Source organism: Choristoneura fumiferana, chromosome 22 (assembly GCF_025370935.1).
Source record: "Choristoneura fumiferana chromosome 22, NRCan_CFum_1, whole genome shotgun sequence".
Lineage (NCBI taxonomy): Eukaryota > Metazoa > Arthropoda > Insecta > Lepidoptera > Tortricidae > Choristoneura > Choristoneura fumiferana.
The window spans coordinates 10,232,082-10,256,338 of NC_133493.1; the positions used below are offsets into that span (position 1 = coordinate 10,232,082).

The 24,257-nt window shown below is 37.7% G+C and overlaps 1 protein-coding gene across 5 annotated transcripts in view; it reads left to right on the forward strand.

The window, feature by feature from the left end:
* The window catches only part of brp (ELKS/RAB6-interacting/CAST family member bruchpilot), a 79,828-nt gene extending 62,284 nt beyond the window's left edge, over nucleotides 1-17,544 (forward strand). Inside the window, exons 10-20 of one of the 5 annotated variants that reach the window (XM_074104742.1) lie at nucleotides 3,841-4,029; nucleotides 4,374-4,513; nucleotides 4,621-6,778; nucleotides 8,237-8,503; nucleotides 9,408-9,613; nucleotides 10,655-10,718; nucleotides 11,906-12,586; nucleotides 13,572-13,732; nucleotides 14,265-14,412; nucleotides 14,641-14,763; nucleotides 17,322-17,544. In XM_074104742.1, the coding sequence (XP_073960843.1) occupies nucleotides 3,841-4,029; nucleotides 4,374-4,513; nucleotides 4,621-6,778; nucleotides 8,237-8,503; nucleotides 9,408-9,613; nucleotides 10,655-10,718; nucleotides 11,906-12,586; nucleotides 13,572-13,732; nucleotides 14,265-14,412; nucleotides 14,641-14,763; nucleotides 17,322-17,351 (4,167 nt within the window). In that variant the 3' untranslated portion in view covers nucleotides 17,352-17,544. Of the gene's footprint in view, nucleotides 1-3,840; nucleotides 4,030-4,373; nucleotides 4,514-4,620; nucleotides 6,779-8,236; nucleotides 8,504-9,407; nucleotides 9,614-10,654; nucleotides 10,719-11,263; nucleotides 11,864-11,905; nucleotides 12,587-13,571; nucleotides 13,733-14,264; nucleotides 14,413-14,640 lie in introns of those variants that run through there. The other 4 variants (XM_074104743.1, XM_074104745.1, XM_074104741.1 and 1 more) reach the window with 4 other exon arrangements.
* Nucleotides 17,545-24,257: the final 6,713 nt, after the last annotated feature.

Below are 24,257 nucleotides of genomic sequence, written 5' to 3' on the forward strand. Positions count from 1 at the left end.
TTTTAATTAAGGTTTAGTTTTAGTTATTTTAATTTAATAGTAGTTTTAGTCTTGTATTAATAAAATAAATTAGTAGGTAGGTAAATTGCATTGACAAAGTCATACTTACATAATATTAACAATAAGCATTAAATTAATAAAACTACCTATCCTAAACATTACAAACTTTTGAAAACTCAATAAACATGTTATTTTAATACTATATGACTTTTTATAATATAACAAATACTACTTGACATTTGAAGTCATATAATTATGTGACTTCAAATGTTTAATAGTTATAAAAAATACAAAAAGACTCCAAATAACCCAGTTATTTCATCGAAGGGTTATTTGGAGTTTTTCGTATTTTTTATTTCAACTCCAAATTTGTTACTTTTACGGTCATCCCATAAAACCATATCGAAAATATAAACTGAGACATGGATGCACAGAAAAACCAGAAAAAGAGACCAGCGCTGGGAAACCTTTGATGAAATAACTGGGTTATTTGGAGTCTTTTTGTATTTTTTATAATTCATCAAAGAAATAACCAATCATAATAAACATTACGGTACGGTACTGTAGGTATATAGTAACATTTAGATCGGTCAGTATGAGAAAGTCTGAAACTATGAGACATACGAAGATCTGTAGTTAGGAACCACTAGTTATTTCATATTCTTTAGTAATTAATGTAAGTTTTATTTTTCAAAACGTCCGGGTTCGATTCCCGAGCTGAGTACAAGTGTTTTATAAATGTATGACTGCAGTTTTTCTTGTCACTAAAATCGATGACACGGTTCCTAAGAACAGATCTTCATATGCCTCTTAGTTTCACTTTCCCATACTGACCGATCTAAATGTTACACCCTGTATACTAGTATCTGTGCCAAAAAAAAAATTAGATTTCAGTGGTGTTTCAGTTCAGCCACGTTGTACCTATTAGGACGGACATAAATATAGTGGCGCCGAACTGTCTGCTCTATTTAGCTTGGATGAAGTTGGGAAACTCGGAATCCGTAGTCTGTGGTCGGTGTAGTAAAAATAAATAACCAGGGAGCGTAACTTTGGTGCCGATGACAGACGTATGACGTCAAGCTAAATACAGAATGTTTTTATTCAGACCTCTTTAGTTTACTGATATAATCAATGTCAGATAGAGCGCAGTCAATTTTCATGGATGATTTTGGGATTTGGAATTGCCAGAAGTTTTACGCAAAGAATTATTTTTAAAATCCATAAAATAAAATTACATGAAGAATGTTTTTGACCTTCAACCACCCTTCAACAATATATTTTGCTCCATGTGCGGTTATGAGGATTATGACCAGTACAACGCCAATTTGTAGCTGGCGGGAGGTTTAAGAGTTATATTGAGAGTGAAAATGTAAATAAAAACTTATATTTTTTGTTACAATTAGATTACCCAGTACAATATTTTATTCACATGGTATTTTAAATTTACATCACCACTAAATTAAAGTGCCATTAGTATCATTTCAGTGTTGTAATTTTGTTTAAAAACATCCTATATACGTCACCCGCACCAAAGTTACGCTCCCTGTAAATAACTATGGAAAGACTTGTTCGAAGCATTTGAACTTTTTTTTTATTCGACTGGATAGCAAACGAGCAAGTGGGTCTCCTGGTGGTAAGAGATCACCACCGCCCATAGACACCTGCAACACCAGGTGTATTGCAGATGCGTTGCCAACCTAGAGGCCTAAAATGGGATACCCCAAGTGCCAGTAATTTCACCGGCTGTGTTACTCTCCACGCGGAAACACAACAGTGCAAGCACTGCTGCTTCACGGCAGGATTAGCGAGCAAGATGGTGGTAGCACTCCGGGCGGACCTTGCACAAGGTCCTACCACCTGCAACCTGCTACTGGCTGCTGCTGCTGCTTTCGGGGCATGATGTAGATTCAGATGGCACATAAACATCATGCTTGCCAATACCTACTCTTCATTCTTCGTAAACGTGTTGGTGAGCGCAGTATTGATGTAAAGGTTGCCAAGAAGGCGCTGCTGCCCGTCTCCTGTTATTATCCCTCAGCCGGTTTCTTATTATTGTTGAGATTTATTCAACAGTAGACGTTTCCTGGGAGATGATGATGGTTCAGTACAAGACTGAACACTGACTGACTGAAAAAAACATGTGTGTAAAAACACTAATGTTATTATTGTAAAATAGCAACCTTTTTATTTAAAAAAAAAACATAGGTTTCTCTGTGTTTTTTCTCACTCTGCTCGGCCTTCCTATTCGCTGACTGTGCTTTGTACAATTGACAAGATTTCATTTTTTTAACATCTGTTAATTACTACAGGAATCGAAAGAGTTTTGCCTCCTGAACATGGGAAAATATTTATTATAATTGATTTCTTCATATTAAAATAAATACAAAAAATTGAAAAAATTGTCTGAATTTGCCAACACTACCACTGTTTCCTTTGCCTTTATCACCAGAAAAAGGAGCTGTCATAATTTTGATATTGTCTCTATGCAACGTCTACGTCTGATTTACGTGATCTTTTTTTAAGAGACTAGACAAAAGTAATGGATCTATTGTGCATCTTAAAAACATTGTATTAAATTAATTAATAGTTGTAGCGAAATTTTAAAAATATCAGCGTTTTTCTCTTTCCAAACAGAATACAGAGAACGAATCAAATTATAGTCTTAGAAATATGAAATCTTGTCAATTTCTTTTTAATTAAGTACTTCAATAAAGTGACTAAATCAATATCTCGCATTTGTATTACACAATGATGTGTGTTTTGGCGTTTTAAAAGTTCTTTGAGCCCAAGCCCTCTCTTAAAATATACCTGCCTTATTGCTCAATATATATCGTGTTCCATGCTATCTGATAAATCAAAAATAAACCGAAGCTGTTCGTGCGAGTAGCGCTCAAATATTTATGTCCCGAAAGCAATAATAGCTAGATCAATGACCTAAATCCAGCGCAGTCTGAATTCCGTCTAGACCAGCTACTATGAAATTTTAGTCTGTCGTATCGCATTTAGATATAAAAATTTAATTTGGTACGGACTTTCTATTTACGTCGTCGGATCTCTGTCTACTTGATAAATTAGAACCTAGCGAACTTGAACTTTAGAAATATCAAGTACCTAATCTGTGCTTAAAAAGCTTCTTAGTCATTTTCTCTAACAACTAGTTCGGCAACTGAACATCGACACTTTATAAACGGTAAAACTTGTTTTGACAAAGCTTAACCTAACTCGATATTCAGTTCCAGTTCATTGGTTCTTGACATGGAAGCCTTGGACATCTGCCAAATGTTTTTAGCCTTCTTTGGCATTTGAATATCCTTTTAGTAAGCCAAGAAAATAACTTATTGGTTTCTGTCTAGATTATCAGAAAACATAGGAAATGTATTTTTTTGTCAATCAAACAAAAAAGAAGATGTAGCTATTTAAAGATCGTCATTAACCCCCGACGCAAAAAGAGGGGTGTTATAAGTTTGACCGCTATGTGTCTGTCTGTGGCACCGTAGCTCTTAAACGGGTGGACCGATTTGAATGCAGGTTTTTTTATTTGAAATCAGGTTTTCCAGCAATGGTTCTTAGACATGTTTCATCAAAATCGGTTCAGCCGTTTTTGAGATATTGAACTTTGAAGAGACAAAGTCGGGGGTTTTTCAACTTTTTCTTCCTTAGGTTATAGTAACACTTTTAATATCTAAGGAGTAACAAACGTATACACACACACACACACACACACACACACACACACACACACACATTTTGACTATGAGTGAATATCACGAAAGTTTAAAACGTTATAATAACTATTTTCTTATTTTTTCAAAACTACCTACATCAATCCTTCTCTTTCAGGCGCTCATAACCCGCATCCAGAAAGAGCGAGACGCAGCGCTAGCCGAGGCGGCGACGTGCCGCGAGCGCGCCGAAGCGGCGGCGGCGGCGGCCAATCGCGCCGCCCGAGAAAGAGACAGCGCTGCCACTGAACTGGACGTGCTGCGAGAGAGATGGGATAAGGCACATCAGCAGCATCAGAAACTTACGGTTAGATTTGAAAGCTAAACTACTTATAAAAGCTAAGTTAGGTTTAACTAAAAGCTAATACCTTAAATGCAGTTGTCGCGACTTGGCAACAAGAAAACTTGTGAAAAAATATTGGAAAACAAAAGAATGAGAAGCCACCAAAGTCAGCTTTCTTTACAAAATTTTGTTCCAATGGTTTTTTTTACTCCTTTACCTATCTGTCATGAGCATGAACGCTTTTCCAGTTAGTAAATACTTGACGTTAAATTACACTTACTGATTATTTGATTCAGCCTACTCATGGCTCAACTCGCTTTTATGATGTAGAGACCATAAAATTGCAAGTTTCGAATGGCATGTTTCAGATGGAACGTGACGATGCCCTCACTGAGCTCGGAATCCTCAAAGAAAAGCTGGACAAGGCGCTGTACTCTACACAAAAGACCATTGAAGAGAAAGAAACCGCGCACAAGGAGTACGAGAAAATGCTTGAAAAGTATGATAGGTACAATCTGTTCAATGTCGTCTTGTGCTGGTGGCGATGTCGTCTTGTGATCGTGAACAAAAATAAAGCAAACGAACACGATAATATTTTTTTGTTCTTGTTTTCAGGTCCCAAAACGAAATATACAGACTCCAGAACAAGATAGACATTCTTGAAGCTGACAAAGACCGATTGGAGCTCGAATTGGAGAAGCACTTGCATATGTCCACTAAAACTCGGGATGAGACGAGGAAGTTGCAAGATGAATTATCAAGGTTGCAGGAGATGTATGACAGAGCATCCTTACAACTAGGCAGGACTAAAGAACAGGAGGAAAAAGCTAAAGAAGACATGGATAGACTGTGTGTCGATATCGAAATGGTGCGAGAACGTTACGAAAAGAGTCAGATCGAGTTACGAAGGCTCCAAGCAGAGAAAGAGAAGCTTGTCGGAGACAGCGAGCGTTTACAGTTCGAGTACGATCGTGCTATGACACAGTGCGGCAAAGCACAAGCCTCCAACGAGAAAACACAGGAAGAAATGGCAAGAGTACAAATAGAGCTCGAGAAAATGTATGACAAACACGACAAAGTGTCTGCTGAACTGAGGCGCGTGCAGGCAGAGCTAGATAAAGTCAAACAAGATGCGTCAGGAGCAAGGGAGGAAGCTGAACGATATGCGGCGCGATACGGAAAATATCATGACACGAAAGAAGAGCACGAGAGGACTAAAATAGAGGTGGAGCGACTGCGTGCGCGGTTAGAGAAGACCACGTTAGACCTGGAGCGCGCCCGCAAAGCGGAGGAGGAAGTGACGAGGCTGCGGTCGGAGCTCGAACGCACGGAAGGCATTCGAGGTAAATACCAATTCGAACAGGACAAGTGGAGCACCGAGCTGACCCGCGTTCAAGCTGAGCTGGACAAACAACGTGAACGCTTCGACGCGGCGCAGGCCGAGATACAGCGTCTGCAGCAAGAGAAGGAGCAAGCCGAGACCAAACTACATGAGTCCAACATACAACTAGAACTGTCTAAAACCGAGGTGACGAAACTTAGCGCGACTTTAGAGAAACAGAGGACGGAGCTTGAACGCGCTCATATTGAGTGTGAGAAGTTTAGGGACAGATGTGAGAAATTGAAGCTGCGGTCTGACCAGCTCGACAAAGATAACGAGCGACTCAAGGGCGAGCTGCAGCAGATCGAGCGGATGAAGCTGCAGGCTGTGGCTGGAGACAAGGCCCGTACTGAAGACCGGCTCGAGATCGAACGCCTTCGAGACAAACTTGAAAAGGCCATCCAAGCGAGGGATTCCACGGAAATGGAAGCCGGCCGCCTTGCAAAGGAACTGGAGAAGTCGCATATACATCTCTCAAAATACCAGGAGACGAACGAGTCTACGCGAGTGGAATACGAGAGGATGACCAACGAACTAGGCCGCATGCACGAGCGCCTCGAGCGCACGATCCTGGAGATGAGACAGATAGAGCAGGAGAGAGACGTGCTCCGTGCCGAGATCCAAAATACGAGGCGCAACGTAGAACAGCAGCAACGAACGTTGGACCACCGAACGCAGGAAACACTCGTCAAACTCCAGCAAGAATTAGCGCAGTCCGTGCGCGACAGAGAAAAGATGGCATCTATATTAGAACAGAGAGACAAACAGGCTGACGCTATAGAAAAACAGATCGTCAAGTTAGAATCGGACACGAAGCAGCTGACGATCGAGCGCGACCAACTCGTAGCCCAACTGGAGAAGTCGCAAGACATGCTCGTAAACTTCCAACGCGAGCTGAACGCTTCCGAAGCTGAACTGCAGAAGCAGCGCGAGGAGGTCCGCAGACTGAAGGAGGAGCAGAAAAAAATGGCCCAGGACTCCGAACGCGGTACCAAATCAGTCCTCGAAGGACGCGAGCGGGAGATCGTTAAACTCCAACAGCAAGTCCAAGCCGTTAGCAAAGAAAGAGACTCGATCCGCCAGCGAGCGGAAAAAGCCGAAAAGGAAGCGCAGAAGGTCGGAGAGATCGACAAGTGGCGAGCGGCTGTCGAAGCGGAGAAAACGAAAGCAATAGCAGCGGAGAAGGCTCTAGCGGAGTGCCAGCAGCGTTTGCAATCTTTGGAGAAGCAGTTCCAGGCGCAGCAGCATCAGCTGCAGCGGGCTAACGCGGGCGCCGGCGACGGCCGCGCGGCGGTCGAGGCGGCGCAAGCGGAGGCCCGAGCTGTGGCTGTCGAGCGCGAGCGCTGCCAGGCACAGCTCGAAATGCTGGTCCAGGAGCTCGAGAAATCGCAGGTCAGTTGGAGGATCGCCCGGCGGCCACACGCTGCTACGGCATCTGGTTGAATCGAGTCGCGACAAACCAATTTTGTGTTAGCGGGTAGACTTCATGGGACCAAAACGAGAAGTACTCCCAAAAACAAATATACTTTACGAAAATGGCAAGAGTCCGTATTACATTGGAAAAACCGGCCCTAGTACGTAGTGTTGTACTTGAACCATCCTAATTAATTTTCTGGTTTAATTAATAATTTAACTCGAACATTAATCGCATAGCAATACACAAATTTCGACCATTTTCGTAGTGTTTTCACAGGAGCTGTTATAAAATCCACTGAACGAACGATGTAGCCGAGTTGCTAAGTGATTTGTTCAAGTGACTCGATTGAACCCCATCGCGTTGTCGCTTCTCATCGCACCGGTGTTACCGAGTAGTCCTTCATTTTTTATTTGGAAATCATTCGCCGGTCATGTATGTGTAGTGGCATGCCCCGGCTCGCTGGGATCCTCCAACGTTCCTCATTGTGTTCCTCATTTATTTTATTTTTATCATGCAGTGTTGATGATACGTTGTGAATGTCGTGTTTATGCAAATTGTTGCACCTTACATGTTCCATTTTGCACTGTTTAATGTCATTATGAAAGGCCATCTTCATAAATAACGAATGAATTCAAAACAAAGACTGTAAGTATCAGTGCAGTATTTACTGAGGATTATTAAGCCATGCCTTCACTTCACGCAATAACTTTTAAACCATTAACTCGCGCGGCAGTCAAAAATATTGGAAACATGTATTGTCTACTTTGGCACTTGGGGCTTTGATTTAAGATGACGCGACGTTTCCATTCCAAGACACGGTTTTATAGTCTTGTTAACAGTATTTGCATGTGTTTACCATTTGGAACGTTCAATGAAGTTGGTTAACTCTAATTTTAAAACAGTGCGTATGTTTGGTGCAAACAGTTCGCAAAATGCTTTGTGTACTTTGACTAAATTGTTATTTTTCTCTTTTTCAGCATACGCTACTGTCTTGTGTAATTGCGATCATTGTTCATCTGCAAATTAAAGATGTTTATCACGAAAACTTTTATCATTGATATTGTTGCTGCGAACAATTTATACTTTGCGGTTATATGTAAAAAGTTCTGCTTGTAGGTGTCGCTTGAGATTTACCATCATATTTAAAGGTTTTCTTATAGCTTTTGGAATCAATTGTAATTGCTGCGCAGTATCAAACGTTTTGTAAAATTTTACAATTCATGTTTTGATGTTTTTCATTAATCGGTCAACTAAGTAAGTGGTGTGAACGACTTACTTACTTTTAAAGATGATATTCATTAATCAAAAAAAATAATCAACGACAGTTGACTATCTATTAATCGTGTGACAATGTCACGCTTAATTCACGCCATTCTCTCAGTGGACCTTTTACCTTTCTGACTTCACTAAGTCACCTCGAAATCATCTTTCAGCTCGACCTGCACGAAGCGAACAAGAAACTACAAGCGGCTGGCACTCAGAACGCCAAAGCTGGGGAAGATACAGCCCAAGCTAAACGGCAACTACAAGAAGAATTCAAGAAGCTAGAAGACGCGAGAAGACAATTTGAGGAACACAGAAGAGCGGTGGAGAATAAGAGGAAAGACGTGGAGGAGAAGGAGAAGTCGCTGGCGGAGTTGGACCGACAGTTGAAGAAGAGGAAAGAGCAAATGGACCAAATGGAGGCATCTTTGAGGAAAGTACGTAAAACAATAATTAATGTAACTTTTATAACACTTATTTCACTATTTATTTTTCCTTAAAAATACAAATCAGTGGCATTAAACGCCAGCGATATTTTTTAAGCTCTACAAAGACAAATTTGACCAGTCAACGATTGACAAAAGTTAAGGAGAAGCATTTATTTATTTATTGCCCTCAATGGCGGCCATAAGGCTTAGGCCAATGTCAGTTAAATTAAAGATAAATATATACTTCTTATTCACGTTGTACGGTGATTGTACCTAGTTTTTGCAACTTGATAGCAAAATTCCAGAAACCACGCGGACACAACTTGCGCATTAAAAAATGTCAGACACGAGAGCAATATAGAATTTTGTGGTCACTGTTCACTGTTAAAGTGCTGCACTGCTGTATAAAACACTATCAAAATTATACTTCATCTAGCCAAAGAAGCAGAAATACCAAAATTAGATATCGTCTACATCCGCCATGTTCGAATGCTACAAATCGAATCAGGGAGAAGCATTATTCAAGTAAATTATCTATTCACATTTACTTCATCAACATCATCAGTTGTAGGTATATTTCTTAAACTGTGCGATAATTATGTTAGATCTTGATATTGCACCTGGTTTTGAGTGATCTCTTGCCATTTAGCGACTTTCAAATAGTGAGGATCTCGTACTTCTATCAGTATCAGGGGCGTCAGCCGTCCTAAACCTTAGTTGTCTTGTTTCGCCATCCATTCATTAATTTAAATTGACAGATAAATGTGATGCCGTCTCCGTCTATTCGAACAAAGCAAACAGAGACGGCATCACATTTATCCGTCAACTAAATTTAATCAATGGATGGTAAAACAGGGAAATCAACATTATTATTATAAGTACACGTAAAAAGACAATCGACACCAATTTCCAGGCCGGCGGTAGTACAGCAGCGGTGACCGACCTTAACCGCAAGCTGACAGACACGCAGAAGGAAGCCGAGCTGATGAAGCAACAGCTCGAACAGAGCAAGGAGGAGGCGGCGCGGCTGTCGACGGAGACCGAACGGCTGCTGCAACTCGTGCAGATGTCGCAAGAGGAACAGGCGCAGAAAGAGAAACAGATGATGGAAATGCAGCAGTGAGTAAAACGTTATACCTGGGATCGAACCTGGAACCTCAAGCTTCGTAGTCAGTTTCTCTAACCACTAGGCCATCCGGTCGTCAATAGCCCAAGAAAAAGGCGAAGCTGTTGATGAAGACCTTACGGTTATCTATTGTTTGTCCGAAAGTTATATGCTATAATTTCATTTTCCCGAAGTTCATATGCCCGAAACTTCATTTGCCCGAACGTTTCGTTTACTAGAAAATTTATTTGGTATATTCTTATTTTCCCTTAAATTAGATGCCATAAGGATACGAATGCAATACGTATTGTTTTCCATATTATTAAGTGCAATAATAATATTTAATAGAATATTCAAACGCCATACTAAATAGTGTTTATTTTTATTATGATTAATTATAATTTATTTTTTCTATTACTACCTAATCTTTCTATTGTCTTTATTATCCGGGATGCTATAAAAAACACCTAACATTGAAGAACCTAACCTATCCGAGTCGCTTCTGCTGTCGCAATTCTAACCTAACCTATGTGGGTAAAATTTACCTAATTCAAAGGCTTGTTTGACGTATGGGATTTATCAGTATATAAAATAGTGTCGATACTCACCATTTACATGGATGGCAAATTACATTATGGCATGCGATATACTTATGGCTTACAATGATTATGAAAAATGAAATTATTGAAATTAATATTATGGGAAACAAAGATTCTGTCATTTGATTAATATAGTGAGTAGTGCAAATGAACTTATAAGAAACAATATTATGGCAGTTGAATATTATAGCACATAAAATTCGGGCAAGTAAAGGTATACCAGACCTCACAGCCCATGCACTAGTATAACAGAAGGATGACATAGCAGTAATAGACCATATGACTGTGTTATAGAATTAACGTTTGATATACTTAATAAGGAAACTATTAAATAAAAGTAAAACGAACCGACATCATTGATGCTTATTTTTTAATCGAATTTTGAGAAACGTTATAAATCATAATGTTTAATCTAACTACTACTATTGTGCTAATAACATTTCTGCAAAATTTCAGGTCTATACGGAACCTCCAAGCCAAACTGAAAAGTCAGCAGCAAGCACAAGCACAAAGAGAAGAGGTACGTTTTGTAGAAGTACAGAAAAAAATTAGGATAATATTTACAACTAGATTAATCATGTAATATTTTCAATAATAATCCTTATAACCATTATAAATTCATAATTGTTCATTTGATTGACAATGAACGTATTTTTATTCGTAACCCATTCTGTTCAAGAATATGTTAATGACACTTAACTTCATTAGGTTTATTTTTTATAATTCGTATTTTGCAGTGTCTAGTAACATCACTAATACAACTGTTCTGCTTAGTGTCTGTACTACAAGAAATTATCGAACAAGAAGAAGTCATGATCAAGAACATTTTCATTGGCGTTGATTTACTCTCATTTAATTGGAATAAAACTGCTGACATTTTGTTTAGTAAAATATTATTCCATTTTTTTGTAAGGTCATTCGCATAGTTTTTTTTTTTCAAATATCTTTGAGCTCATCTGAATCATTTACATGGGTTTTATTCCAATGAACAACAGTACTCTCAACGTCAGATTGTTACACTACAACCTGCTAACAACTAACCTACTAACCGTTTGTTCCATGCAGGCTGGACCCGCTGGCTTCCTCAAAAGCTTTTTCTAAGTTAGTCCTTCGCACCAAGACTGTCGTTTATTTATTTGCTCTTTCGTTTCCATTCCTTTAACCGTCGACTCCGGTAGCGTCTCCACGTCTTTCGGTAAACGATCACAAGTAAGCTTTACACTCGCGATTTCGTGTTAAGTAATGTTATCGATATTTGTATTGAGTATATTATAATGAAGTGTTCAGATAATAATTCCTCTCTCGTGGTCGCTACGTCGAGGCACCCGACTCCGCTCGAGTTGCAAGCACACAACTAAGATAATTATTAGTTTAGCGATAATTTTTAAGTGATGTTTAAAGAAATCTAATAATCGTGTTCAGCGGGAATTATTTTTTAAGTATTGATAAAAAAACAATTGTAAAACTGTTAAGTAATCATGTATCTACTAGATAGATCGAGTAAGTTGTCCACTAGTCGATGTTACCCAGCTTTCAATCTTGTTATGCGGAATATCATGAACTTTAAAATAAAAAGTATACTAACTATGTTGACCTTTCTCGAGTTATTTTTTAGTTCATATTGTTGAATTTTGTTGTTGAAGTAAAAACGGGCTGTTTATTGATTTTGTTTTGTTTCTTTTTCTGTCATCTCCCCAAACACGGTAGGAGCTGAGTCAGTCGAAGCAAGGGGAACTGGCAGCCATGAGCGAGCTCGCGCACGCGCTTGCACGCACCGACGACTTGCGGTCCAAGCTCGAGGAGGGCAAAATGAAAATAATAGACCTAGAGATCGAGCTGAACGAAACGTCCCTAATCTTGGCCGAAGTGCTCAAAATATCCGATAGCCAAGAGCTAACGAAAATAAAAAAGAGCAAAAGCTTCTTCGAACTCCAGAAAAGTGGTAAGGTAGTGGATAAGCTAGATAAATGCAGGTTCAGTAGGAGTTTCAACGACCTAGACGTGTTGCACTTGGCTGAGAAGTCCAATGAAAAACCAAGCATACACAAACTCGCTAGAAAGATAAGCAGCCTGTCGAAAGAGATTGCTATGAAAAATTCTAAAATCATCGAACAGCAGCGATGCGTGTCAATACTAGAAGAAGCATTGCGTGAAAACAATAACATAGCTGAATTCGAGCAACTTTTAGCTGTCGTTAGGAGTAAAGATGAAAGAATAACTGAATTAGAGCAGATTATTAATAAAAAGTCGGGAACGGTGGCCGCAGACTATAAAGACAAGAGGATATTGGAAATGGAAGACGCCTTGAAAGAGTCCTTTACAATAGCGGCGGAGAGGGAGAAAGTTTTCTACGAGGAAGAACAAAGGCGAATAGCTACATTACATAAGGTAAATGTTTAAACATTCATGATTTTCACTGATAGCTATTACAACACCCGGGACTTATTTATCACGCTAACAAACTATTACCTAATAATGAGGGCTAAAAGACAGGCGAAATATCGCTAGATGGCGTTATTATCGTGAGGTTTTTTTGACGTTACGTTCTTGCTTGCAATTGGCTATAACTAAATGAGCCATATTTCGCCTGTATTTCAGCCCTTATTACCTCAACATAAGCCACAAAACAGTGGCGAGTAGAATAACGAACGCCTATAATTCGTTTTTTTTAGCATTAGAAAGGAGGGAAGCGATCTTGACGTGTCTTTTTATTGAAAACACTTTTGAAAAATAAGTCACAGCAAATATGTAACAATTAGCAAGGACATTATGATCATTTACATGCTTTTGGTATTATAAGTGATAGTTACTGTTTTTTTTAAAACCCCTTTTTCTAATGCTATAAAAAATTAAGTATATGCTGTTCTTTATGATATGAGGTAAACAGTTTTCTATGATTTCTTCAAATGTAATCATATCAAAAACAAATAATAAAAATTACTTAAATTAAGTAATTTAAAAACTAAGTGTAGCGCAGCGTAGGACATCCACCAAGGAGATAGATATATATGATCCGCTTAACACATACACTGCTTCCTACCTTCCACAGCTGCCACCGACGCACATGTGCGTTCAAAATGTATATGTATGTATATGTGTAATTATGACAGCGACATTGGGCGTAGTTCCGAAAATGCATAAGTGCGTCGGTGGCAGTGATTTTAGCTTAGCTATTCAAAGAGGAAACACTGTCAGGATCTTCGGGATCTTGCCTAAGGGGGGTACTTGAAGTAATTTGTTTTAGTTTTAGGTTTTTTTATTATTATTTTTATTTTATGTAGTTTTAATGTAACCTGTTGAAAATAAAGCTTCATAAAGTTTATTATTTACTTTAATGCTGGACATTCGTAAAATTTCACTGTGACGTTTTCAGATGAGGAAGATGGAGCAGCGTATTCGCTCTTTGCAGAACGCTTCTGCCTTGAACTGCGGCACGTGTTCCTCGGTGCTGAAGCGGCTGAAGCAGCTCGAAGGTTGTCTGCAGGATAGCGAGGCGAGGAGAGACGATGCGGTTCGGACTCTGGCGCATGTTATGTATGTCCAGTTTTCTACGTCTTTTTCCGTTAAGGGGAATGAAGGTACATTTAGACATGGGTCACACACATTACGACACGGCAGACAATGAAACTAAACGAATAGTAGTTTACAAATGATTCCTAAAGGTACGGTTCCTTTTTCTATTTATCATGTGGCTACTCCTAACCTATTCTTCTAAGAAACCCCTCCAACTCTCTCCTCTAAGCTCCAGGGACGCAGAGCCGGGTTTTTTAGTCGGTGGTCCGGCACTGTCCGGGCTCTCCCTTCCCAGGTCCGTAATAGATTTTTCCCGACTGCACGCCGTCATTTCCTATAAAGCACCTCATATAAAATTTACTAAAATCAAGTAAAAGCAAGGACATAGTGTCTATGGCCCTTAAGGAGACTCAACCCAGAAAAAAAACTTATTCTCCTTTTTATCATTCTATTTTGTTATCTATGTATACTTAACAACTAATAGACAGCAATAGATCGTTATCTGAAATTCTGTAAATGTTACTTCTAAACTTTATTTTTCTACTTATTCCAGTCAAGACATCTTAAAAGGGGCGATCAGCGAGAAAGACTCTCAAATAGCCGAACTGGAGGTCAAAGGGGTGTTAGACGAGAGCGAAACGGCACGATGTGGCTCGCTGAAGAACGAGCGGGACGTACTGCTTGACAGGCTTAAAGTTGAGGTAAAGGACCCATCTCTCTTCATCGGAATCGATGTACACTTTTGCTCATATCCCTACTAATATTGTACCCAACAATTTGTCCTTTTCCAACAACGTTTTATGCGGAGCATTCCTTTTGACAATACAGATCTGTCCGAAATGGTGGGATTAAAAACAACATAAGATTCTTTTATATCCTGTTTGTGTAATCTTTTGATTTTATTACATGAACGACTCAAACTGTTCCAGAACGAACGCATAATGGAAGTGCAGCGAGCGATGGACCAGGCGCCAATAACTGCTGAAGAGAGTACGCAGCCAGACCTCACGCTCGCCGACGAAATGATCGCCGTCGACAATGTAATATATTGGGTACACGCTCCATCTATAGAGACTGGTTTGAGCTTGACCGTGTGCTAGTTATAAGGCACTGCAAGGGTTGATTACCTGCTGAAGCTGGCAGGAGACTCCGATCATCATCCTCATCATATCAGCCGTAGGACGCCCGCTGTTGAACATAGGTTTCCCCTATAAGTATATCCGCAACCTTGGAAGCAGCCTGCATCCACCGTGAGCCCGCACAAAACGGCACGAAACAAGATGCCAAGTGAAATGGCAAGTGAAAGCGAGAAAGCTATGGTGTACATTGTCTAGGTACATTTTTGGTGAACCCCGCCCCGCCTTGCCTACAATAAATATCCCTGTGGTCGATATTCTACTCCCCAATCAAGTCTGCTGCCACCTCTATTATTATACTAATGGCATAAAATTAAAGATAGTAACAACTACTGGGAGCATTCGGACCTACCTTACTTTAACACTCTTTTAACACTAAAGAAGGGGGGCTTTTGGTGGTGAGTTTAGTATTAGGTCATCATGTGAGATAGGGGTCAATCATGGGTAAATTTTTTGTAAAAAGATATTTTCTTCTGAACTGTTTTGATTTTTTAAAATCACAATTTTAAGAAGATAAACAATAAGAAACCAAAATGGCTGCTCCCATCGTTCCTACTGACGTAATTTTAAAAGTTTGAACCTGGAATATCGTCCGCGTGAAGTTCCACACAGCACTTAAGCGTTTTTCAAAGTTTTAAACCACACGATACTTCACTAAAATATCACGTAGGTATTTGATCATATAAAAAAACCTAACACACTCGGGACTCAGAAAGATAACGGGTTATCGTGCTCAAATTATCTTGAAATTTCGTCTACTCGTGATCGCGGAATTCGTAAAATAATTTTCACGATATAAAGGGCGCAATCAAGTCCCGAGTATGTTAGGAAATCGAAAAGTTTACAACGTTATAATACTTAAAATGGCATTTCTGTTCTCGGGAATCCTATAGTCCGTCCGCCCAACTTTAAATGCCACTAGTTCCTTGAGGTAAGTATGAAGATGGACGCAAAGACATAGATTTATTAAAAGGATGAACGATACCGGCGTGAGGCCTAAATACCTAGCGTAAACGTTACCCGCGAACGAAATTCCATCCCTTTCTTGCCTGCTTTTACGCATAGGTATTTCGCCTCAATGCGCAATTAACAAATCTATGTCTCCGGAACTTGAATTCCAATATTTTAACCTTAATAGCGTGCGTGTGATTGTGTGTTTACTATTAAACTTAAGACTAACGCCATTAGAGAGCAAGACTTTAAAGATCAAGAGGTTGTTAAAATTAAGATTCTTTCATGCCTGTTTTTTTTTGGCCAGCAATTTAGGAAGCCTTGATATTTTGGCAAATAAACAAACATTTGTTTTGATGTAACATTAATAACGACATCGCCAATAGACGAGCCTAAAAGCGGTAACGCTGGGAGATGAAAGCGAAATTATATCCTACTCTTACGCGTAATCCTGGAGCTAGTCCTCGTACAAGAATCAAAAGCAGCACTTGTAGTACGAGCCTTACATCTATGGTGATTGTAATAAGTTTGGTTTGGTTGCTTTACATTTGGCAACTTTTTTTTAATCTTCCTGCTCCTGAATGTTTCCTGCTATGGCGACACCCTTGATGATGAGTAGGTAATTTAGCCGCGTCTCTACTTCTTTACCTCGTGTACTCGTCGACAGTATAGAAGCAAAGGGATATAATTTCGCTAGCAGCATAATATAGCTTTTACGTTGTCAGTGCAGTGCAAGCATTTTGTTCATGACTTCAGACGTTCTTCGTTGCTGATCAAAAAAAACACCTCCTAACTTGCCAACTTAGAAAAATGATCAAACGACGTCATTGTGTTCTTAGAGATAAGTTTAGATTAACGTTTAACGTGAGCATTTACGATCATAAATATCTAAGCTCAAATATCGGGTATATTTAAAAGCCATAGCTTAGAGCTTTAGCTATAAAATATGGAAGCTTTTGACTAAATTACATTTAGGGAGTAAATGCATGTTCTTTGGAAGTCATTTTTGACATGGGTTCACATTTTAATGTTATTATAGTTTGACTTGAAATTGCAAAGTTACACATACTTTGCACATGTCATAAATTTAGTATTATACTATTGAATTGGGTGCAATTTACACATGTTATTCGTCATTTATGATTATTCAAATTTGAACCAAATAAACAGTAAGCACGGCAAAAAACAACGGATATTTGGGCATCTTGCTATATTATTTACTGAGCGTATTTTCATCTACTGAGCCTTCAACGTGTTTCTTTTTAATATACCAGGGACAATCAATTAAAAATAAGTTTATGCATAAATAAGTTACATTTTTAATTACTAGCATCGTTCGTTCGTATTGAAATTGCGCCCTTCTTTTGACACAGGGAAGTCAACTGTGGCCTAAATTAGGAACTAATGTCTCTATATAACAATTTCTTCTAAAAATATGATGAAGATTGCCTCCATTCAGATAAAAAAATTGGCAAAATAGTGCCATTGGTGTTTTTCGAATTGACTCACATATTGTGTTTCAGGACGAGGACATCCCTGGGACAGTGCTGTGACTTCACAAAGCTAAGTCTTACGTTTTCTGGCCGTAGCCTCACACGCACCCATCTCATCCGCTACCTTACCATCGCTTATCACTCCAGCCTGAAAAACGCCCCAATAAAAAAAAACTCGCTTGCTCAGAACGCGCCCAGATTTCAAATTTCGAACTGACTTAGTTCTGTAAATAAATGAGTTATTTATTTTTAATTTTGTTTTTTTTTTCGTTGTTCCTTGTGTATCTTGTCTGTGTTTTGATTTCGCAAGGTCTCGAATGAACAAATACACGATATTTTTTTAAACTGAATCGAACCAATGATTTGTAATTAATTATACTTACCTAATGCACTTGTTAACGAATTGTATACCTTTAGAGCAATAATTTTTAATCTTACCAATACTCTAGAACATTTTCCACACTCGGTGTCTATTTTTATCCTATTGCTTAGTAAAATATATAACTGTTTTTACAGCCTCAATAGTTAAAATTATTTACTTATTGAAAGCATAAAGGTTGTAGGTGAATTGAGATTTCTAAATCTAGCGTAGGAAAGAGAAAACGTTTATTTATAGCGAATTATGTGCCCATATTATAAAATCAGTGCGACATGTTAAGTATTATCCCAACAATAGTATGTCATTATTGCAATTTAAATTTAATTTTGAGACAAATAATTTCTAAAAAAAAAACATATCATGCACAAAATATTTATGGGTGAAGAAATGCTGGCCGCATATCATTATAAAAGTATGACAAAATTAGACCATCCAAGTTTACAAATGTCAATTTAAATTTACTCGAGGAAATTGATATCACCATCATAATATACTCTTTGTAATTGCTAATGATTATTACCTATTATTATCACACAATGCCTGTACCTATAATATAAAACAAAATAAAGGTAACTAAAACTACATACAAACTAAAATTATAAATAAAAAAGTTGCCCAAAATCACTGCCAGGTGGTAAGGTGCCCAGAAGGCTGGCAGCATTACCACGCTGTATGGCAATGCTTAATCTTTGTGCTAAGAAAAAGCCAGCCCTCTGGTCACCCGAAGCCGTAATCAATTTGGACGACAATGATTTAAAAATATTAAAAGCACTCAAACCCCAAGGACCCAATTTTACCATCGAATACGGATTCTCGTTTGATATCCGGTAATATTAAAATGCAACCAGCGGGGCTACTACGAAATTCTAAAATTGAAGTTCGTGTCGTTCCGTTCCTCTGAAATTTGTACTATTTAATACGAGAGTGAGAGGGACGGTACGATACGAACTTCGATTTTCGAATGTCGGAGTAGGCCCTCTGTTTTGTCTTGGCGTTTAGAAGAATCAGTTCCATTCTCACTGATAGCACAATTGTATGAATTGCAATTAATGTTTTTATGATAGATTAGTGAACAAACTATACCACTAATCTATTATTGATTTTTACTTTTTTTTTTAAATAGATTGTCATTTGTAAACACTGGATCGTAGCTTCTTATAATTATGTAAACACTTAGGAAAATATTGAACTATTTTTGTGAAACCACACGTTAGCTTGCGTTTATTACATTTCTTGTCTCTTTTTAACCAACAACGTGTGAAAAAGACAGGAGCTGCGATAAACGCATGCGCTAACACGCTTGTAAGTCAATCAAAGCACTGCCTTATTCTAAGTATAAAAGTGTATTTTCCGTTAAGCGACTGTCTTGCTCGCATCATCGCTATATGTAGGGGAAAGAATGAGACAACTGATTGTCTGAGCTATGTCTTGCAACGTAACGCACCCCAAAAAACGGGCTGATAGAAAGGTCTAACACAACAGTCATGAACTGAAAAAGTTTGCAAGTCTTATTAGTAAAAGAGATTTTCTCGTACTAAATTTAGACCATCTTTGGAGAATATGTTTGAAAACAGGGATGTCTTCATATGACATAGCAATAACCGTCATTCAAATAATGTGAGAGCAAATCACGTACCTAAATAAGAATACCTTGTTAACAAAGAACAATTAAAAAGAGAAAAGATTGATATAATTGCTTATGTATACGAAAACAGTTTTCAAATTTAGTATGAAAAAAGTTCTTGCCTATTTCTAAACAGCAAAATTTTCCGGTTTGTGACTCAGCTTTCAGGAACATGTTTTTAGACCTTCGTCCTCTCTCCCATACCCTCTCATGGAGTAACGGGGACAGAGCGAAGGCAGCTAATCGCAATAACCATTTCTTTGTAAGTAAAGTGGGTAATTTATGGTCCATTTATGCCAAAAGCTAGGTGTAAATTATATTATTTGTTTCAGAATTAATTATGCAATCAATCGTAGACCTGTACATACCAAATGCAATAACCTCATAAGAACCATCGTCCTAAATCTAGGACATAAGTACGTCAAAGCTAATGTCAACCTCACTGATTGTCACTGAGTTTCAAATTCTAATGAGCAAAATTTGACGTGGGTCTTATCTATAAATATGACAGCCTGTCAGTATCAACTTGTAGCGAATGTGTACGAAAAGTATTAACTTGAGGTTAATGATAACATTACCTACCTACTTATAAAGGTACTTGTAATAAAATACGAGGGTTCCGGAAAGTTCTGACTTTATTTTAAGTTTTAGGCCAGTCTATGTTTTTAAAATCTAAACAAGATGGTTCAGTGCTAGAAGCGACCATTCATTGATGATATAGCAAAAATTCGAGGTGTTCTTTTTTAAGTCATAATTTACCCCAAAAAAAGTATCAACAATACCACTCCTTGTAGTCGGGTAAAAAGGCTTCAATGGACCTAAAGTACCGCTTAAATAAACATGATTATGTATTACGAGCTTTTATAATATTTACAGTATTGAATTTGTGATATAATTAATATCAAACAAGACACGATAGCCGATTTATGACTTGTTTTACAATTTACAATTACCTAAGCAAGGCCGGGCCAACTCCGAAGTTCGAAATTCGTATCGACCGTCCCTCTAACGCTTATACTATTTAATACGAGAGTGAGAGGGACGGTACGATACGAACTTTCTATTTTCGAATTTTGGAGTAGACCCTCTGATCCTATCCGCTGACACTGATGAGTTTTATTTTTCAAATTTGAGTCAAAAATACTCACGCCTTATGTCAATGTCAAAATGACAGGTGCTTCCTAAGCTCTTTTTGTGGCAATTTCAGGACGTCATAAATTGAATTATCGGTATCAAGCTGGAACATCGAAATTTTAAGTCTAAAATAAAATGTAACCATAAATATTGTCAATTTTACACATTACACGCAATACACTTTAAAACATTGAATAACAATGATGATTAAACTCCGCTTTTTTATCTAATTTACTCATAACAGACATAAAATAATTAGGCGATGTGTTGTGAAATTACTTAATTATATTTACGCGCCAATAGTTTAAGTCGATTGACGGTCTAATTGTTTAAAAACCGCGAAGAGCTTGGTAGGTATTAATTTGCAATTGTAATAATTAAGATTAAATTTGATTAAAGTAATGATTTTGTGAAGTAAATGTTGGTTTGAAGCGCAAATATAATTATGTAGTGTGTTCGTGGCGATTCGCATATTGAGCCCAGTTATTAAAATATAGGTACAACAAGGTAATAGTTTTGTTACAACACAAAGTTTTTGATCGTTTTTTACTGCACACATTTGTTATTTATAACAAAACCACAATAAAAAAACACGACGGTATTTTACATTCATAAATAATCAAACGCAATGACTGCTTTTTTTAAAGACGTATTTCTACTGTTAACCATTTTTATTTCTTGGGTCCAAGACGTCTCGAGGCTAGGCTGTCGTAATCTTCCTTAAAACTAAGTATAGTAACAATCATTATCTTGTTAATTTTAAATCACAGATTTATAATTAGTGTTGCAACATAATGGCTTTTTATACACAGTCGCTGAATGTAGTGCGTATTGTATGGTAGGTGGGATGTACAGCTGGCTGCAAAGTGTCGTTGAAAAAAATTAAGATTCTAAATTTGAAGTTGTTTCTGACAATACACGTGTGGTTCTAACATGCTGGCATTTAGAACGAATCCATGACGGTATAAGTTTTTAAAGTTAACATGCTAGGAAAACATTAAATTTTTAAATGTTTGACGGTTCTTTGCAGCTGCGAATTAATATTTTGTATCGATCAAGTGTGTAGTCTGACTTGTAGGTACTGACAAGTCAAAATAATTATTAAAGTAAATTATATTAGTTACTTGTTACATGAATATAATGGTATAAATAAACAGTGGTATTGTTTCACAAGTTGTATTTGACCGAACGTTTGCTGGGAAAATATAAAATACATGTTCTTTGAAAATATAATATCTTCATATACGGAACGGTATTGTTTGTTTTCTTTTTCATCCCTTTGATTAAAAAAATGAACAAAGACATTTTTTTTTACTACACTTCATGATTCATTTTCGTTAATTTTTATTAATGCATCTTCAACGCCAGAGTGGAAAAACAATTTTTTCTTGAACATAATTATATTACGAAATACTAGAATAGAAATCAATAAAAAGTACAATAGTAAAATGATGTCAAAATGTGTAATAACGATACCTTGAGGCTTAAAGGGCGTAAAGGACCAAAGGGCGTAAGGGGTCCGTAGCATGTGTATCAGGGGTCCGCAATACGTCTGTCCATAGATGAGACACACGTCAGTCTACACGGGTCAGTCTGTAAACATATTTATTAGGAAATTACCAAAAAAAAATTTGACAGGGGTCCGTGGAATTGTTTAAATTGTGAAAGCGGTCCGTGACTGCAAGAAGTTTAAGAAACCTTGCTCTATGGCATCTTATGGTATTAAATTAAAGCGACACATATTTTTACACTCCTTTTATTGCCTCGAAAGTAAATGTGACATACGGCGTAAAAGCTGTAATTTATTTCAACTGTTCTTTACGACCACCAAATATTTCACCGTCGATTTTGATTTCTGAAGACGGCAGCCTAATTAAATCAAAAGTATGGAATAATACGAGTTTTTTAACCCTCTGAAACGGCCTTATTTATTAGGTACCATAAAAAGAAGTTGAACTTTCCTATACGAATACGAACCATTGAAAGCAAAATTTGTGATGATGTTACCTTTACTTACACCCTTGTGAACCAAAATAAGTCAAGTTTACTAGTCTTCAAGTATATCTGATTCAATCTTTGTGTTTTCACCAGGGCGTATAGCGCGCGTATCTCTACAACCATACAGTTTGCTTGCATGCAATTGGAGTACCTATATTAACAAAAACTACAAGAAATTCTAAGCTCATCGTCAATACAAGACTTTTATGTTAGTAACATTAGAAACAACAGAACTAATTTTTTTTTTCCAGTTTCTTGCTTCTCCTGAAAGGTTGTGTTTTGTGCTTTGAGCCCCGAGGTATCGATATCTATAGACTACCAGATGCCATGTTAGCCTGGATAGTGCAAGGTATAACTGTACCAATTTTCAAAACTACACGGATATTTAGGGTTCCAGAGTCAAAATGGCAAAAACGGAACCCTTATAGTTTCGTCAAGTCCGTCTGTCTGTCTGTCAGTCCGTATGTCACAGGCATTTTACTCGAAAACTAAAAGATGAAATTTGGAGTACATATGTCTTGTCGAAGCCGCTATTTAGTTTTGTAGTTAAATTACAAAAATAAATATTTATAGGGGGGGCACTCCATACACGTAACAGAAATTGAAAAAAAAAAAATTTTTTTAACTCGCATCAACGTGTGGCACATAGTTCGACAGCTCTTTTGAAAAGATAGTAAGGTTTCTCAAAAACTTTTTTGATTAAGTGAAGATTTCCGGAAATAATCGCTCCCAAAGTAGCAAAAATTGTGTCCCCCCTCTATCTTGTAAACCGTTTGTCCAAAAAATATGCAAAAAATATGGAAAGGTAACGCTTAATAAATACTTTCAACGAAAATTGGTTTCAACATGATCGGATAAAAGGACGTAAGTGCCGTGAAGATACGCTCTTTTTCTGGTAATAGATTTAAGACTGTAGTAAGTGTTTTAATTGTGTTATAACGCACATAATATTACTAGATTTTTTTCGTAATGGCTACTGAACCCTATCTTGGGCGTATCCGACACGCGCCTGCAGGAGGGATGCGTTAAAATTGACTAAAGCGCTACAGCGGATGTAAAGCGAACCACCTAATGCCAAAAAAGCGCCATCTCTTAATGAGTAGTCATACTAAGCTTTAGAATATATTAGTTTATCTACTCGCCGCTAGATGACGTTCTAAGCGCTAAACCAGTCTTCAAAGTTTAGAATGGATGTGAAAGTTTACGTAAGTAATAAGCATTTTCTTTCAGCATATAAATAAATTTTATTTATGTAAGTTATTATTATTAATCTTATGCTCCCTTGTATAAATCTAGTCTTGTTTAAGGTACGATCAGTCAAATGTATAAGTAACTACCTAATACCTACCTAGTATTTTTTTTTAATAACTAGGAATACACTTACGCTAAAATCGACTTTGAATTTGACCGACAACATAGCTAATGGTAAAGTCGAGGTCATAAACTTGTGAGCAAAAATTAGATCAAAAATATATCTGAACACGCTTCTACGCCGTTAACAAATAGAGTAGTGTTCAGATATTTGAGTTGTGATCAAATTCGTGCTCACAAGTTTATGAACTCGACTGTACAGTCAACTCAAATTATCAAATAGCTATGCTGCGACTTTCTTTGTACCGCGGCCTCGCTCCCATGGAAGAATACGTAATTGTCTAGCTATCCCGGGGAATTTTGAAAAATCCCTTGTTGATTATAGATCTTTAACCTCCTGTGGCTTAAGCAATTTTTTTTTTGTTTTATGAACATGAAACTTTATGTCACTTGTGAGAGAGTTCAATGACACCTTACAATAAGTCCTATATAAAGGGCGCTGCGCTGCAAGGGATTTAGG